A 19,282-nucleotide genomic window follows, 5' to 3' on the forward strand; every position below is an offset into this window, starting at 1 on the left:
GCGGCCAAGGGCCACCGTTTCCCCCAGGCCCTGGCCTGGGGCCCGGCTCGCGCCGCTGGGGCTGCTGGGCAACACAGCAGGTGTGAATTCCGTCCCAGCTGAATCCTGTTTTAAACTCGTGGGAGGGCGTGACTTTAGATGCACTGAAGTGAATAGATTCTATTGGCAGAGGTCACAGAGAGGACACGACCCCGGCTGACCTGCTTCTGGCCCTGGGCTGTGGGAGGCCCCTCACAGTCCCATCCTTGGGGTGGGGCTCCTCTGCCCTTCCCACAGTGGGAGCGGGTTTCCAGGCCTCGGCCTTGAGGGCGATGTGGCGCTGAGACCTTGTGGATGGTGCAGGGACCCCGCTGAGGCCTCCCCGCGAACCCCAAGGTGCTGGTGGGCGGGGCCAAACCCTGCTCCTCTGTCGCCCCACACAAGCCTGGATGTGAGCTCCCCTGTTGTTACACCTGCCGCCTCTGGGGTCTTCTGCCTACTTCTCGGCCTCTCCCTACCCTCGGAGTGGGTTCCCGACTTCACCAGGGGAGCTCGCAAGGGTTCAAACTACCAAAATTCATTATTTATCATCTAAACTACATATAAAAAGTATAAACGAAGGGGCTAACTTACTGCGTGTATCAAGATTGCCATTTGAAGGGAGGCTCACTGTGGAAGGGGCGTCAGGAGAGGGGGTGAACGCATGGGAGACGAGCTCCACGACCAGCTCTCTCCAGGACTGAGTTCTCTTTAAGAATTCTGGGTTTTCAACATCACTTTCCAATATGGTTAGAATTTAAGGGTTGTGAATTTAGAAAATCCCACTTAAGAAAAATTCTGAAAGAGGATTAAGAAATAGAGGATAAACAGCTCAGAGCACGGGGGGAGGGAGGACTGCCGTTAATAAAGGAGAGTCTGTCGCGTGGACATAAGCATTGGAAGCCAGTGACCCTGAAATGTAACCCAAGCCCCCTGAAGTAGAATTTGCTGTGAGCAAGAACTCAGATGGGCTCGGAGACACGAGCCACAGAGGCTTGGAGTAATAACACAAACAACCAAAACCCCTAACATCATTAACTCCCTTTATGATACATAATAGTGGCCACAGGTAAGAGTAATTTCCTTAGTAGAACAATTTATTAATGGATATACAATAAAGTAGGTCTCCAAAAACCTTTCCAGAAATGACAAGACAGAAAGTAAATTTGTTTTCAGTTCTCTGGCAGTTTTTTTTTTAAATGTAAACATAAAATACTTGAAGAAATGATAAAAAGTAACAAGTGAACCTGTAAATATATTTTTAAAACTCTGACCTCAAACAGGCACTTGAGGCTTCCACACAGACGTGCTATCTGATGACTTAACTATTTATCTAAGCAGAAATCAGAAGGCTTTTCCATAACTTCAACGACAAAAGCACACATTCAGTAAGGCCTCCAGACGAAGGGAAAAGGACCTGAACGAGCACAGCCCGAACCCTGACAGGAGGCGAGGCTGAGGAGACGGAGCTGGAGGAGATCGGGGGCCGGACGGACACCCGGACATAATGACACAGACAGGCACAACAGCTACACTAACACGAGCATGATCGGTAAGTATGTGAATATCCCTCGAGGCGCGTCTCCAACGTCGGCGCCCGTCAGTGAGCACACCCCACGGACAGGCCATTTCGAGACTTTTAAGAACACACGTGACAGCCAGAAGGCTCCTCTCGTAACGCTGAGGACGCCGCGGTGACCAGCAAGCAAATGCCTCTGTTCCGACGTGAGTCTACGCTAGGCCGCCGGACGCATAAATTAGGAGCGAGGGGAATTCGTAATTGCATTACATGAAGAACAGTTTCCAAACTGCTCAGTACCATTCACACTTCCCGTGTGGAACCAAGCACGTCCCCATCTGTTTGCACACCAACGTCGGAACACAGGCGTGTGCTTACACAATCGCGACAGCAGCAAGCAGTTAGCGGCATCTGAACATCCTTCACATTCACTCACAGTTCCAACTAGATGCCCACTTGCTAGTGAGGTCCCATACGTTTTACAAGTCAAAAGATAAACCATATTATTACACTAAAAAGCATTTATAAGCAATAAAGATGTTTAATTACAGATTCCTATAAACTTTGGGAATTCACTTTTGAAGTTCAGCAGAATAGTAAGTACTTAACGAGCATTTAAGGAACTCTACAACCGTTTACATTTAGAAGAATTAACGTCTGGAAGTAATTTCCGGAAGTACTAATAAATCTCGGTCTTCTCACCACCCTAAGCTCAGGTCTTATTAATGTAAACACAGACACACACACCTTATTTCCAGCGAACAGGCAGGAGGCCGTGGTGTGTCACCGTGCGGGAGCTGGTTTATTGTCCGGGCTGTGGATGTGAGCACAGTAACGGGGACGGTGATAGAGGGTCCTCACAAACCAGCATCAAGAGAAGGCGTGGGGAAGGCTCTTTGGGGCGCTGCAGCCGACGTGTGCTGAGCCAAAGGCAAACTGTGAACGGCTGTGCAAAGCCAGCTCTAATAATATCAGGAATATTCTTTCAAAAGGCAATATTCAATATATAAAAATGGAGTAAATTAAGATGTTAATATATTAAACAATTTATAAACATTTAAAATTATAGATACCTTACAAAACAGCTGTGATGATAAACATTTTTGTTGCAAACAACACACACACGAATTAAACACAGTACAAAAACTCCTTATTACCATGTTAGCTGGGAGGGGTGGGGAGGAAAGCTGACACCTGAAATCTAATAGCTTCCTAACATAAAGCATCCCTAATTAAACGTCACATGTATTCTTAACACTGAATTATTAAAAAAAAAAAAAAAAAAATTTGAAATTTTCAATAATTCCTTATTTTAAGGCCACTGAAGTGAGTTTCACATTGTTACATTTCTGTGATGTGCTGTTCAGAGTCCAGGGATGTTGGGGTACTCGTCACACCCATCCCACTCACAGACGTTCCCTAAACGACGTATCCTGTCGAGTTTTCCCCTCGCCTTCACTAATAAAACATCAGCACCCAGCGCCACGCGTCACAGCGTCTGGGGCTCAGTCATGGAACGGGAGGCCGTGGACTTGCTGCAGGTGTGGTCTGACTCCAAGGAGAGTGGCTCACAGGATATGGTTGCTATGACAATGTTGTTGCTAGGACAATTCCAAGGATCACAAGCAAAACAGTTACACAAATAATAATGAACATCATTTTCTGCAAGATAAAGAAAAACATTAATTAATTTGCAAAGTATCAAAAGAAAGAAATCACTAAAGTCATTTCTTAACAAAATTCTCCTAGAATTTGAGACAGTTTAAAATACGAGGCCTACAGGTCACAGAAGAGGGAGGGGTGGGGAAGGAAAGCTCCACGGGCAAAGCTCTGAATTGCACACACATGTCCATTAAATTAAGGGGACGTAGTTAAAATAAGTGCCGCTGCAGCGACGACTTGCTCCTGGAGGGACAGGCAACATCTACCTGGCACCATGTGCGTTCTTCACGGACACTCTCTACGGATCACATTCAAACGACCAACTGCGATTCCGCGGATGCACACCTTCTCAGAGCGTTCAATGGATCTCTCGTTTGCTGACCTCTTACTTGCCCGTGTTTTTACACTGAGGCGTGTGCACGTGTCTTCTGCCACATCCACAGCCCAGAGGCCAGGCAACGAGCACAGCTGGCTTTGTTTCCAACTAGCAAGCATCCCCGCCCAGCTGGACGCTAAACCACCTTTGGCTTAAGGCATCTGGTCTCGTCCAGGGAACGTGTCCAGGGGAGTAGGAGGAAGTCTCGAGATGAAAGGCACGCGGCCCCGCATGAGTCCAGTTCTCTTGGCAGACGGCAGACTCATCGCCTTCACCGCCGGCTAGCGCACACACGGCACACCACCGCCTAAGAAACCCGCCTGCGGACACAGTGTGGCTCTGAGGCAGCACCGGCTGGCAGCAGCTCCATCGACACCGTGTGCCCTGATGCTCAGCGAGCCAGGCCCTCAGGAAACTTTCAGTCCCTCAGAGGGTAGGGAGCGCCGCCTTCGGGTCCCCTCTCCATCAGATTCGCGCACGTTCCTGGCGTGAGGACTGCGGCCCCAGCCGCATCCCACCCTGCGCCCCCGTGAACTCCACTCGGCACCTTGATCTGATGACAGCCTTTTCCTTTGGCCTGCGGTACCTTCTTTCTTCCCATCGGCAGCCACCCTTCAGCTCCAGCACCTGCTCTGGCCACCTGGCGTCCCTGGCAGAACCGGCCACCCTGCACGTGAGCTCTGACTTTCTGTGCCCCAGGGGCTGCCTCCGCGGGTGTCGGGCCCTGCACACGTTGTCCTTCCTTCCCCACTGGCTTGAGGCAGTGCTCCCCTGAATTCCATGACAGCTGAACTCCTGCGCCCCAGATGCCACAGACTTAACAACCCTTCTTGTCTCACACCCTGCGAACAGCTCAAACCAAACACGTGCCCTTCTCTTGGTGGGCAGAGCACACCCGGGGCACCAACCCTGTTCTGAGTTATAGTCACGGCTCTACAAGGCACTGTCTCTGCCTATCTCCTCGGACAGGAAATCAAGCGTCCCACCCATGTGGATGAACTACTTGCTGAAAAAATAAATTTTTCCAAAGTATAATTACAGACATCAACCACTGCACTTTTATAAAAGTAACTGTTGGTGTTTTTATTAATGAGGATTGTTCTGTGTTCATATTTCAAGACATCAGAGTAAACCGGACATCCAGGCCCAGGGCCCACGATAAGCCCACTGCTCCCCCAAAAATCACACTGAAAAACCTGTTTTTACTCAATGGCATTACCAAACAGCATCCCTGCATCTAATCTAAAAATTAATTTTAATCTTTAGTGTAAAACCACATTCAACCAACCATATTATGACCACCACGAAAGATTATGAAAATATGTATTTTTAAAACAATTATAGGGGCGCCTGGGTGGCTCAGTCGTTAAGCGTCTGCCTTCGGCTCAGGGCGTGATCCCGGCGTTCTGGGATCGAGCCCCGCATCAGGGTCCTCCGCTGGAAGCCTGCTTCTTCCTCTCCCACTGCCCCTGCTTGTCTCTCTCTCACTGGCTGTCTCTCTCACTGGCTGTCTCTGTGTCAAATAAATAAATAAAATCTTTTAAAAAAAACTAAAAAATAAAAAAATAAATAAAACAATTGTAAAAATATTTTTTAAATGCAATTATATTCGTGAAAAAAAAATCACAGACATCATGTTTTCCAGCAGAGCTAACAGGACAGCATTGTGAAGATCACGTAAACGTCCAAATAAAAATACAGCGCTAAGCCTCCCTCCTTCTAAAGAACGAACTTAAACCAACCCCGCGGCCAGAGCCCGTTCTGAAACAAGTCCCGTGTGATCCCGTGGCCCATGGCCCACGCCGCTTCTCTCCCATGCCCCGCGCAGCTCAGGGCCCCCAGGCTCCGGCTGAGACAGAGCTCTCCGGCCTGCATTAGCGGGCCGCACGCCAGCCTCCTCCCTACTCGGCTGTCGGTCGCTTGCGGCTGCACGCCCAGCAGCCGTCGCAAGGGCTGGGCCACTCGCTCCGGACGAGGGATTCCGCACAGCAGCTGGTATTCTCGCCAGAGCGCTCACGCGGGGAGAAGGGTCCCAAACACACAAGACACAAAATGAACTGAAGGTCAGAGAAAGGTGAATGTGGTGAACAAAAATAAAGATACTTGAATCACTAATTATCTGTTCTGCTCCGAATCCTTTCACGGGCAGGCCGGCTAAGCGAACAGTCTCCGCTTCCGAGCGGGGGCGTGGGCACACCACGTGCAGCGGGCACACGGCCACCAGCGACCAAGGACTTTCCCGGAGAATTCTGCTCCACTCCCCGCAGCCCCCAGCACCCCCACCAGCAAGGAGATCTCACAGAGCAACCTTCCGTTGTTGCAAGTGTTCCCAAAGCTGAAACCGAAAAGGTACGTGAGAGCACGACGTGCCGGTTCAGCGAGAAAGCGCCTCCGGGCTGGGACGGCCACACGCGCGCACCGGCCCGCCACACCTGCACGCCGCGGCTCTCCCGGGCCACATGAGGAGGAGGCCTCCATTTAAAGACGACCCACCAGCAGCCTGTTTCCTCCCAGCACGCGTGGCGGCCGGCGACCCGCAAGCAGGCTGGCAGGACGGTGAGGTGCGTGACAGCGGGGCGAGCGTCACGCTGGCTCACGGGGAGAGTTACCACGCAGATTAGCTGTTACTTACTGCCGCGCTGGCAGGCGCATGCACGGACGCCATCCACATCATCATTTGCCAACTGATAAACCAATAATTAGAGCAATTACGGCAACCAGAGCCACTGACACAGCTACAATTATCCACTTTTTCTGTCAAAGAAAAGCAAGCTGATTACATTATGGTAATTTCCTATCCCCACATTAGAAGACATCATTCACTGAAAATAAAACAATCCACAGGAAGCGGTTCTAAAATCTAAGGTACAGGACATCTGACTGTTGGGCAGCTCTCGGTTCTTCAAAAGGGTGATTTTCAATTGAACAAGGTGAGACTGTTTGGAGATAAACGGTTCTAGAACGCCTGGAATATCAGGTTCCATCGGTGAGACCCGTGAGTCTGGAAGGACTGATGTTCCCGCAGACAGAGCTACGGAATAAGCCCCACCCTGTTTCCTTCCTTGTCTGTTTGCTGTGGGTGGTTAAACCCTCTGCTGCTCCCGCCACACCCCAGAAAGTACAGCACCCTGATGCCGGCTGCCCCCCAGGGGCCCAGGCAGCTGCGCCAGGAGGGGGACGGCCGAGGTCTGAGCAGATGCGGCAGCGGGGCGTCCGGGAGCAGTGAGCCGTGTGAATGAGCCGTGTGATGTCAGGGGTCGGCTGTGTCCCTGGAGAGGCGGGGACAGTGTCAGACACAGGCACCACTCCTCGGAGCAGCTGACACCGCAAAGTACAGGGAGGCCTACTCAGCACCTGAGTCCGCACTTCACGCTAGGCCTGTTGTCTTTGTAAAACCAACTCTTCACAAAACCTTCACTGGGCTGACAGGCTGGTCAGGGAAACGAAGGGCCCGGCCCTTTGCTGATGACTTCGTAAGGCAAGTCCACCGTGTGCCTGGAAGCAGGCGGAGACCTCACGTGTGGACCTATCACCTCACTTCATGGAGGAGTATTTCAACGAGTGTTAACCCAGAATGATGTCAGCAACCAGGTCTCATGTTTCAAAGACAACGAACACACTCAGACATGCCCAAGAGAAAGCAGAGCCTGCGGGCTGAGAGTAGAGCCCAGACGGGCCTGCGCAGTCAGCCCTGTGGACTCTGCACACAGACCCTCACCCTTCCTTTCTTCCCCGCACTCTGGAGCCGCCTGTTTACAAGGCCTCCATGGGCCGCGTGGGGAACCCCTGCCCCGACCAGAAAGACTCCTCGAACTGGCACAGACTTCTCCCGGGACATGGAAGCAGCGGTGGGGGCTCTGTGTGGGCCTTCTCAGCCCTCGGGACAAAGAGGCCACGAACTGCCAGACAAGGACACCCGTGAAATGTGCGGACAGCTTTCTTGTCCCTGAGTCAGAACTTCATTCCATCGTGTCGCTGTTCTTAGAAGAGCTTTGCTCACACACAGCACACGCAGGATGCAGGTAAGGACATCACAACTCCTTCACGAAGCTGGAACGCGGCTGCCACAGAACGCCACAGTCCAGTCTCGGTAATGCTCCTCTTCCTCCAAGCCAGAGAATTAGCAAGTAACCCGAGGAAGGAATCAAGGGTTCACTGCACAAAATGTGTGACCAATGGCTTCCAGAGTTCCCGTCCCGTTAGCTTTACATCCCCTCCAGATAACGGCCCAAGACACAGAGGCCTCTGGAGAAACGTGGGGTCACGGGACACAAAGGGTCACAGTCAACACAGTTACCTACACAACCTTTAACTGTTCAGCAAAAATAATCACTTCAGTTTTAAAGTGAAATAAGAATTTAAGGAATTATTTATTTCTTGGAATTCCTTTTAAGGAGGGCTACATCCACATATTACACTCAAAGCCAAATAAAGACAAGAATGCATTTTAGTTCCTAAAAACCAAACTCACCCTCCTGGCTCTGCTGTGGTATTTAATGGCTTTCTTCGTCTCTTCTTTAGCGTGCTCCACGTAGTCTGCGGCGTTCATCACGTTTTTTTCTATGTTGTTGATCATTTCGCCCTTAAAAAAGAAAGTTTCAGGCTCAGAGGACATTTTTGAATGACCTGAGTGCGTATCTTACGACAGCCGCGGAGCGCCGATAAAGTCTCCACAGGGACATCATGTGCACGTGACGGACGCCCACAAAGAGGAAAACACGATAAACATGCCAAGACAAAGAAATCAAAATTGGTATTTTAAAAAGAATGACCAGGGATGAGAGGGATGGGCGACAACGCTGATGACGAAGGGCGTGTCAAGTACACTCTGAGACGTGCGCTCGTAAGTGAGCTCCTGGGGAAGGCGAGCGCAGCCGACGCCTTCCCGGCGCGCACACACACACACGATGGACAATATCGTTTCCGATGGGCGGAAAGCGGTTTTGATCCCTCTGAAACATCTGTAAACCAAGACCAGCATGTGACACTGAACTGACGAGGTGAAGGAAGAGTGTGGCACGAGGCGAGTGCAGGGAGGTGCGAGGGGGAAGGAGACAGTACCTGGCAGTCCGTCCACGGCAGACATAACCTGCAGCAGTGACAGCAGCAGTGGAAAATGACGCACCGTTACCTCACACGCTCGCAAACTCAAGCTCGCTGGCAGTTCTACACGCACAGTCTGAGTTCAATGAGTCAATACAACGCATTACTAGCACACTGCTGAAAGGAGACCGTGACACGAAGCTAGGAATACAGCCCTTTGTCTAATGGAGCTCAATGCAGCACGTGTGGCGTTGAACCGTTATGGTTAAAGTCTAAGGTACTGTAAAATCTTACGTAATTACAGAAACAATCTTACCTGCATCCTGCGTGTGCTGTGTGTGAGCAAAGTCTAAGGTACTGTAAAATCCTTACTGCCTAGCGGCTCTCTTCGCAACACTCCCTGAAAACACGAAGCTGGCGGAAACCTCTCGCTTCTCGCTTCTGTGTGGGAAGGCAAGGGCTCCACCCAGGCCAAACAAGAGAGAGCCCGTCCGCTGCCGGGGCTGCTGGGTTCTCCCACCAATCACAGAGTACCTGAGCTTCCCACATTTTATGATAAACGTCCTCAAAATAAACCGTGCTCTTCAAAAGGTCAGTGACACACATGGAGAATGAATCCCGTACAAGGAGGCACTTCCTGTCATCCCTCACATAATCCAGAAAATAAGCTGGTCAGGTTCAAAACTTCCCACCAGGGGGCGCCTGGGTGGCACAGCGGTTAGGCGTCTGCCTTCGGCTCAGGGCGTGATCCCGGCGTTGTGGGATCGAGCCCCACATCAGGCTCCTCCGCTATGAGCCTGCTTCTTCCTCTCCCACTCCCCCTGCTTGTGTTCCCTCTCTCGCTGGCTGTCTCTATCTCTGTCAAATAAACAAAATCTTATAAAAAAAAAAAAAAAAAACTTCCCACCAGACTGCTCCTGCCAGAGCAGATCCTGAAACCAGCCTTCCGGGGCGAGAGGACGCAAGCTACCGAAGATGTGTGACATGGGCGTCACCAGAATCCTAACTGTTGAATCAATGAGCGGCTGCGTGTAGGCCTCGCTCCATACTGGAAACCTCACGGAGCGCCTGATTCAGGTCTCAGGAGTCAGAACACACCAGCCTGTGTTTGATACTGGATTTTATATTTTGTGAGGAATTGTCTACACTCCTTGCATCCTCTCCCAGGGGAACCTTTTCACCCTTGGGGTGGCCCGCCCTGTCCCCCTGTGTCACTGGACAAACCAAGACCACCACACAGTGACCACAGACTTCCAGCTGTGTCACAGACGGTACCCTAAATTTAGGGCTATTCTTTTAAATGTTTCTCCCAATTAGTGTTCTAATACATGGTCCTTGTAGAACGCTTGAAAATACATGTATTTTAGAGAAATCAAAATCCCCACAGTCCCACTGTTACATGACTTGGTAGATTTCTTTCCTTCTGTGAACACTGTTCTACGGAGCTGAGTTCACGCCATACACATCCACACGTGTGCATCCGGGATATCTAATTACACGTACATAGATGGGTATGTCCACACATAAGATTTTGTGTCTCCCTCTTCACTTACAATTCCAGCACAGTATCTGTACGTCTCACTAAAAATCTCCCTGAACAAAAGTCTGCCTGTGGCTGCCCAGTCGGTTATCCTGTGGACACACAGAATTCAAGAAAGGAAGCCAGCCCCTCCCTGCTGAAAGTCGAAGCTGTTTCCAGCATTCCCGTCTCACAGTAACACTGCCATCACTTCTGAATTTTGAGACTGGATCCAAAATAGTGGCTTTCTCAGCTATGCGGGACTCTGACGTGAGACTTTCACAGAGGCAGCGGTCCATCGTGAGACGGGGAGACGCGTGCAGTTACCTGGGTCTCCACGAACATGGCCATGTCCGTGAACATCTCATGCAGCTCCCGAATGCTAGTCTCCAGCTTCATGATGTCCTTGTGACGAGACTCGATTTCATTGAGAGCTTGTCTAGTAATTTGTGAATCTGATATAATCTTTGAAAAACAAACACAAAAGAGAAATACTGATGAACTCAGGGCCACGGGCAGATACGTGCAGACACGCGGCCGCGGCCTCCCGGGCGCTCACGTCTGCCGTGAAGACAGAAGGGCTCCCGCTCTCCAGCATCTCCTCCAGCTCATCGTCCGTCGTGGTTCTTCCAGCTGCAAGACAAACACAAACTCCACTCACAACATGCCAACATTTATAAACGACTCTTTCAACCCTATGCAACTAAAACCTGGCTTTACATTTTTAAACGTTTTTCTGACCTTTCAAACGTATTTTCCTAGATGAGTGTTAATGTTGAGAGAAACTGACATAAGACTAAGAAAACAGGAAAAATGAGAAAGCTCTCACGAAGAACCTCATAACTGGAACGAATCACAAAACCTAACTTTAGTATGAAGGAGAAACAACTATAAGGAGGACTCCTATGTGATTCTGTGCCACACGTTTTCCTGAAAGTTTGAGTCTGGCTGACGGATAAAGGGTATGTTACCAGCATCGACTGGAAGGTCATAAAGACTAATTAGAATCAGAGGCTTTAATACTCCACTGTGTTGGCTGGTGGTACTTTTCCTTGAGTTAAATGTATTAACGCTCTCTATGAAATACACTCACGGGTTTTTGGAAAAACTCAATTGATAATTCTTATTTTTTATAATTTGTGCCACAAGACAAAATTAAATGAACGTCATAATAATTCAAATATCATTTAAAGTGAAAGTTCACAGCAGCATTATTCGTATCATCATCAAGTGGAATTGACCCAAACGTCCATCCGCTGAGGCCCAGATAAACACAGCACAGCCCGTCCGCACGACGGCGCCTCAGTCAGCAGGCCGCAGGATGGCGGCACCTCGAAAAATGTGTATTAAGTGAAAGAGGCCAGTCACAAAAAAACCACATATTGTGTGATCCCATGTATATGAAGAGCCCAAAACGGGAGAATTGGTAGAGGTGCGTGGCTGCCTAGGGCTCCGGGGAAGAGGCGCGGGGAGTGACTGATGGTAGACGCGCATTTTTTGGGGTGACGACGATGTCCCACAATCGGCTGTGCGACACACTGGGACTGCTGACCTGCACGCTCTGCTCGTCACTGGCGGTACGTAACCGTGGCGCTGGAGACGTGCTGAAATACCATTTGATGAGGTTCACGCTCATGGCTATTCGGGGCTCCCCAAGTCCCTGGGGAGGTGCACACAGCCCTGGGGGCCGCTGCGCCCACCGTGAGCGCGTGCCATGGCTGAGGAGCCCTGGTCTTCTCTAACGGGGGACAGCACACCTGACTGGCCTTTATGAGGTCAGCAAAGTGCCTTCCGCCCGGAGGGAAGCCTGAGCCTCACCGTCCCAGACTGTTGGCTACACATGGTCCTTGCAAGGCAGGCTGGAGCAAATGGCATCCACACTTGCTTGCCAGACACACAACACCGTGAGGCCCTCAGGGACCGTCTCCCCAGATGGGGCACGGGGGGTGGGGGGCAACAGAAAAGTACTTGAGGAGATGATGGCTGGAAGTTTTCCAAATGTGATTAACACCCTAAAAGTAATGCTGATTAGAAAGTAATTTAAAGTCCACTCACCAAGGATTTTCCAAAGGATGTGAATAAAGAAAAAGTTCTGGTGATTCGGTAAACAGGAAGCCATGAAAAGGCTTTAGGTTTCACAATATTGGCAAAAGTAGAGATGGAATAATTCTCCTTAAGTTAAAATACTTTGATGTCAAGACCTTAAGAAAAATATGGTTTTAACAAAAAAAGTATTTTCCTTTACTCACTTATTTCTAGCTGACGCTGTATCCGTCCTTTGCTCCGCTCCCGGAACAGGGTCTGTGCCTCATTATATTCTGTCATAACTTCCACGAATTTCCGAGATAGTACGGAATGCTATTAACACAAAAGAAATTAATATAGAACTATCATTTCTTCTGCTGAAAGTGACATACAAAAACATGACATCAGGAAAACTACACCTGTTACGGGAACCCTTCAAACAGAAAGTGAGACGAGCAGCAGCCAGCTCTGCGACACAACCCATGCTGAGAGCTTCAAGTGTGCCACCGGGCTGGATGGTCCCAGCACCCCCATTCTACAGACGTGGACACTGTGACTCGAGCTCGCCTGTAATTCCCGGCTGACCGGACGCGGCCTGGCACCCGCGCTGGCTGCCCCGGAGCCTGCACGCTACGCCCCCAAGCAAGCAGCCTGGACCCCACCGTCGGCACCACAAACATTTAGAAGGTGCGGACCTCACTCCCCACCCTCCACGGATTCAGATAATTCAGATAACATTGCTCTTCAGAGCAGAACTCTGTTGATGGACTGAATACACATTTTCTTCGTAATGAGGTCATCTACAGAGATCACCTCCCTTTATGCAGAGACGTTGTAAGGATTAATGTGACATAGAGATGAACTATTTTAAAGTTGAAAGAAGTAAAAAGACCTATTCTTCCCATCGCTTCCGTCTGGACGAGGCGGACAACCAAACCTGGGTTCTCCGGATGCGAAGATCCACCGAAGTCCGGTTCCCACTCTCATCCTGGTCAAAACTTTGCTCAATAGCTGGAAACAAACAGGAAAAGCGTCACCTTTACACTAAAAAACAGAAGTTTCTGAAGCCAAACCTCCAACTGCTTTTCTTTCTTATCTCTTCAATCCCTCATAAATGTAAGGATCTCAATAACGATCATCCATCATTGGTAATACCACAAAATAAAACCGGATGTTCTAGCTTAACATTTAAAACAAAAAGAAGCAAACCACCTGACTCTGATGGAGTTTGGAGAACGTAACTATCCATCCACAGGAGATCCTGAAGCGTGGTGAATTCCAAGGGACAAATGTCCTGGTTTCTCCAACCAAAAGAAAAAAGGGGGGGGGTGGAAGGCGAGTCTGAGTTTTAAAAAACATTAAGTGACACGCCACCAATCACAGGGTATGGTCCTTATCTGGAACTCAATTCAAGCACACTGTAAAAAGAAATTCAAAGAACACTGAAGAAGAATAAATTCTAATTGGCTATTTCCTAACTGTGTGGATATAATCATGGCACTGTGGTTGTATTTTTGGGTGAAAATCCTTCTGTTCTGCAATATACTGACACACATGCTGATGAAGCCACATGGGCAGGGAGGAGCCGCGAGGGTGCAGAGCTGAAGGGTGTGGCCACGGGGTATGACCACGGGAGGTAGGTGGTCATCTTCCTACCCCCACTTGTTTGAAATGCCCCCTAACAAAAGTTCTTCCTGATCTGCAGAGACTTCCTGGATTCGAATGTTCCTCTGTAACAATTAGATCAACGTGTCTTCCCAGCACCCAGGTTTACGCCCAAACCTCTCAGACACCGCCTCTCGGAGCTGAACCTCGAGTACCAGAAGCTAAACTCCTACAAATTCAAGAAACTATTTCAGGAGAACTGGAGATTCGAATGAAAGGCTATTCACCTTCTCAAATATCTGCAATTTAGCAAAAAGTGTCATTAAAAATAGGCCTCTCTGAGAGATTAACAATTTATAAGCAAATGCATCGTTAACCTTGTTGAATACAAACTAGTGCTTCCATCCCAAATCTGCGGATTCAGCACAGTCAGCTTTAGCTCCCTGTGCGCCGTCCTCACAGCCAGCAGTGAAGAATTCTAGAACAATTCTAGTAACATAAAGGCCACTACTCCACGTTCGTACAAATAACTTAAAGTGCTCACAGTTCTGACTTGTAAAAATGTCAAGAGTAAGAGATTACAGAGGAAACACAGATTACCCACACACCACCATCACCCATTACACGCAGCCAAAGCTGTAAACTCACACTTTAACTTGGCTCGGATTTTGTTAGCAGTTTTCTTGATTTCTTTGTTCAGATCTTCAAGCTCTTCTTTTATTTCTTTAAAATTAAAAAAAAAAAGGCACCTAAGTTATAATACCCAATAAACTTAAATTCAACAACATCTAGGTAAATATTCAAGTGTTTGGTTCTCAAAGTGAAGTTCCCAGACCAAGGAGCCTCAGCACCAGGTGCGGTCCTGGTAGAAATGCACATTCCTGGGCCCCGCCCAGACCTACTCAGTGTGGGACCTGTGGCCAGCAATCTGACCCTAACAAGCCCCTAGCTGACTGTGATGTGCACCTGTATTTGAGAAGAGCTGGTTTACAGCAATAAACTGATGAACTAGTTCACTGAATCTGTCACTAACACCTAGACCTAAGAGAGGAAGAAGAAATGTAACCATATTCTGGAAAAAAAATTCTATGTGTTTGATTTCCTTTGTGCTCACCTCTACCTAATCGAAGCAGGCTCCTCATAGTGCTGGTCCCCGCACTGGGAAGGCTGAGGGTAACCCCCAGACCCAGCCACTCTGTCTGGACAGGGAGAGCCGGTGTGGGATCTACAGGAAAATGCACATGGAGCAGGAGAATGTGTGTAGGCATGTGGCCCCGCTGAGGACACAGCACGCCAGACTTGGGGAACAGCTATGAGCCACGGGGTAGGCACAGAAGCTTCCGTAACTGAGGACTGAGCCTGGGGTAGATCAGAGCCCTGTCCCCCAGCTGACACTCCCCAGGAGCACTCCCTGCTCTGGGCCTTTCCAGGAATGGAGATGCCGGGCTCCCTGCTCATACAGGCAGGCAGGGGCTCAGGTGTTCATGAGGGAAAGGAAAGAGGCATTACCAGATCTGATCCCCTCAAGCACAGAAGAAAGCCATAAGGTTATCCTGGGCAAAGGTCGCATTTCAAACCACTGCGAAAAGGAAGGGGTGTGATCAACACTCCTGCTGAGAACCATCAGGAAAGCTGGACAAAATAGGTTTTTAATCTGCTTAAAGGCATTTAAAGCTAAAAAGGCAGGTAAGCAGATCCAGGAGAAGGACACCCAGATGGGGGAGCCAGTGACGGGAGCGGCTTGAAGCTGGAGGCAGGGGAGAGGAGAGCTGCGAAGCCACTGAAGGCCCTGCCCCAGAGGAAGAGACTGTGATGCGGCTCACCTACCCCTCCCAAACTAGACCCAGAGCAGCAGCTGCCCCTGGCCATCTGTCAAAAATATTTAAAAATCATCTTCTAGAAAAGAAGATACTATGCTAGGACTCAAATTACTGCCACGAGCTTTTATGCACAAAGCCTAGGGCCCGATCAAAAATAGCCAGGCAAACAAAGCAGCACAGTCGAGGTCCACAGACCCCCAGGGGCACCAGTTAGTGGGTGATGAGACGCAGACAGTGAGGTCATTATGTTCAAAGGGGCGAAATACAAGATTAAGAATCTTGTCAGAAAATCAGACAGCACAGAAAGGAACCAAGTGAAATTCTAGGACTGAGAAATATATCACCCAGAAATAACTCAATGGGTGGAGAGAGGTCTGCAATGAACCAGAAACAGACTTCCCAACAGAACGGCAAGATGGGGGCGAGAACAGAACAGAGGGCAGGGGAACCACGGGCACACGGAAAAGGCCTCGACATACAGATTTCAGGTGTCCCAAAGAGGGAGGGCAGGAAACGGAGCAGGGATGGCTCCTGAGAAGACAGTGGCCCAGGCAGCCAGAGGCGCAGACCCAGGGATCCAGGAGCCTAACTTAGGAAAAGCAGTGCAAACAGGGAAAAAAAAAAAAAAAAAAAACGCATCCAGAAATGGCAGTGCAAAATCACTGAACCAAAGACAAAACACCAAGTATCTTAAAGCCTACAATTCAACAGCTGACTAAAAAAAAAAGATTACTTCAAAATCTTCAAGATGGTCAAAGAAAATTACTTCCCAATAGACTCCTACACTTGAAGCTGCAAACATCCTTCAAGAACAAGATTACGGACAGAAAATTTCAGACAACTGCATATTCCCTACTAAAAACAGTAACAAAGAGGGTTTTTTAGAAAGACATGATCTCGGATGGAAGTTGGGAGACTCAAGGAAGACTAAGGACTGGTATGGGCATGCATGTAGGGAGATCCAAAGGGACGTTCACGGTACTAACATTTACATTACTTTTAACCATTACCTACGAACAGCAATATGTGCCTACGAGAACAGATGGGGTCAAAGGTTCCTGAGGTCCTTGTATTCCCCGGAAGTAGTAAAAACACAGATTTCTACCGGACCTTAAGTCAGGAATGCATGCTATACTCTAGATTATAACAACAGAAAGAAGTCCATATAAACAAGCTACTGGTGGAGGGGATAAAATTCTTAAAACCCAATCCAAAAGAAAGCATGAAAAGAAAGAAGTAATAGAACAAGCAAGAAAAATGAAAAACAAACAAGATTATGAATGTCTACCCCAATATATCACTAATTCTAGCCAACAGCCTAAAAGCACTGAGAGACAAAAAATGATCAAGCTGGAAAAAAGACAAACCCAATAATATTTTATTCATAAAAGACGAGAAACACGTAAGCACCCGGCTATGGAAGATGAGCAGGAACTGGTGGGGAAACCTATCCCACACCCAGTAATCAAGGCAAACCGGGAGCTCTGTCCACACAGGCCAAGTGGCCGCGAGGGCACAAAGCGTCCGTTAATGGGGGCGGGAGGGGCACTCCCCATGACAAAAGGCCCAGCGCAGCACGAGACTTTACGGTTCTGAAGGCACCGGCCCCCCAGCTTTCCGCGCACATGGGTCTGCCTCAGACCCTGGAAGGAGGGAAACAGACGGCTACAGAGGGTGTCATGGACCAAGCCTCAGACGAGAACAGGGCTGCACAGCAGGCAACAGCACTTGATCGGCCTTACCTTCCCCAACTAGAGGACTAGTGCCGGCATACGAGACCGCATCCTTCAGAGATACAGCCTGGAGCGGTCACTCTGAAAGGAGTCAGCAAAAATAGCAGTGGCACACACGGAACACATGTATCACACACGGCAGCACGCACACTGTGTGGCCATACGGGAGCGCACACCCACAGATCAGCGTGGCCAATGTGGACCACCGGGGAATCCTGGCAAAGGAAACATGAGTTTCCACTGTGCCGTCACTGCCACCTTCCCATCGATTTGAAAATGTTCACACTAAACTCTGAAAACAGAGTGTTTACTGGTACTAGCCCCTGGATCTGGAGGAACAGGCCCAGGGACTGGGCACCACCTGGTGGCCATTGTGCTCAGGCTCCACGGGCCCTGACCTGCCCACCCGCCAGGGGCCAGCAGCCCACTGCCCTCTGCATCGCCCCAGGCTCCCCAGACCAGGGCCCAGTTCTGCATTACAGAACTGGACTTCTCTTTTCAAAGGTCAACTGAGTAGGCACTTGGACACTGCCTCCCCCGTTGTGGCTCACACTCTGTCATGAAACAGACCAAAGACCAGAGCAACAGTTCTTTTTTTTTTTTTTTTAAAGATTTTATTTATTTATTTGACAGAGATAGAGACAGCCAGCGAGAGAGGGAACACAAGCAGGGGGAGTGGGAGAGGAAGAAGCAGGCTCATAGCGGAGGAGCCTGATGTGGGGTTCAATCCCATAACGCCGGGATCACGCCCTGAGCCGAAGGCAGACGCCTAACCGCTGTGCCACCCAGGCGCCCCAAGAGCAACAGTTCTATTCAGAGCCCAGAAGGGACTACTGTGCAGCATTACGAGTTCTGCCCGTATTCCAACAGTAGTGTCACCTGCTATTTCTTGGCAGCGTAAGTTCTTTGGAAGCAAATTATTCAAAAGAAAAAAACACACTAATATTTATTCAAATTCAATTTTCCCAAGAAATAAGATGTTAATGGGTGTTACATAAAAAGTTTTGTGGGCAAATAAATGTGTGAAACACTACACTAAGTTAAACAGGTTTCTTTATTTAAGCAGGACTGCTCAGGGCCTTTATTACTGAGGACACTGTAACTTCCCAAGAGGGGATATGGCCTAACGAGGTTCCCAAATACACTGGGTGACACACCTGGTTCATAGGCAAGCTGACGACATTCGTGCTCCAGGACACATTTTGGGAAACATTCTCCTAAACCGTAAGATAAGGCATCTACTGAGGGTCAAAGCATTATCTGACAAGACATGCAAAATCTTAAAATTAAGAACGGGTTCTTTTCCAATGTAATGTCTCTATTTTTTCAATGTAAGGCTACACCAAATAATCCTCTCACAAAAAGTGGCTTTCACCTTGCCTCCGAAGTTGAGAGTAAGCGTCCCCATCACCACTTCCGCTTAACCCCCTAGCGGAGGTCAGTGAAGCAAGTGCACTAGAAATAGAAGGCACAGAGCGAAGGGAACTGTCATTATTCACAGATGACAGGACTGGGTGCAGAGACAGTCCAGCAGAATCTCCACAGAAAGTAACAGCATAAGTCGTCCGGCGAGAAAACGGACACAAGGGCAACGTATAAAAACCCACTGTATTCTACCCATAGAAACGAACAGAACACAAAACTTAGAGCAGACACTATAGCGTTAACATCGCGACCTCCGCCCCTTGTAAGAGACACAGTGCAGGATGTGTGAGGCCCTGCACCTAACCCTGGGGAGCACGACCAAGAGAGATGGAAAACAATGAAAACTGCAGAAGGACAGGCCCCTTTCATGGAGTAAAAGATGCAATATTGTAAAGACACCAATTCTTCCCCAAAATGATGCACGGATTCCAATTCGCAATCTCTGGCTTATTCAGACCCATCTTACCTTTACAGTTTTCAACACTTCTCCCTCCCGATCAAGGAAACACGCCCTTATAACTGCCAGTGCCCTCCTTC

General features: G+C 49.1%; 1 protein-coding gene across 5 annotated transcripts in view; it reads right to left on the reverse strand.

Annotated features, from left to right (window-relative positions):
• Positions 1-1,094: 1,094 nt before the first annotated feature.
• Positions 1,095-19,282, reverse strand: part of STX2 (syntaxin 2) — a 31,943-nt gene continuing 13,755 nt past the window's right edge. For 2 of the 5 annotated variants that reach the window (XM_040620047.1, XM_008688786.2), the window contains exons 4-10: positions 14,416-14,490; positions 13,100-13,173; positions 12,387-12,495; positions 10,697-10,770; positions 10,465-10,602; positions 8,047-8,157; positions 1,095-3,199 (exon numbers count right to left, since the gene is read on the reverse strand). In XM_040620047.1, coding sequence (XP_040475981.1) covers positions 3,122-3,199; positions 8,047-8,157; positions 10,465-10,602; positions 10,697-10,770; positions 12,387-12,495; positions 13,100-13,173; positions 14,416-14,490 — 659 coding nt within the window. In that variant the 3' untranslated portion in view covers positions 1,095-3,121. Of the gene's footprint in view, positions 3,200-5,029; positions 5,089-5,119; positions 6,330-8,046; positions 8,158-10,464; positions 10,603-10,696; positions 10,771-12,386; positions 12,496-13,099; positions 13,174-14,415; positions 14,491-19,282 lie in introns of those variants that run through there. The other 3 variants (XM_008688785.2, XM_008688784.2, XM_040620046.1) reach the window with 3 other exon arrangements.

The sequence above is a fragment of the Ursus maritimus genome, unplaced genomic scaffold, assembly GCF_017311325.1.
Source record: "Ursus maritimus isolate PB19 unplaced genomic scaffold, ASM1731132v1 scaffold_33, whole genome shotgun sequence".
Lineage (NCBI taxonomy): Eukaryota > Metazoa > Chordata > Mammalia > Carnivora > Ursidae > Ursus > Ursus maritimus.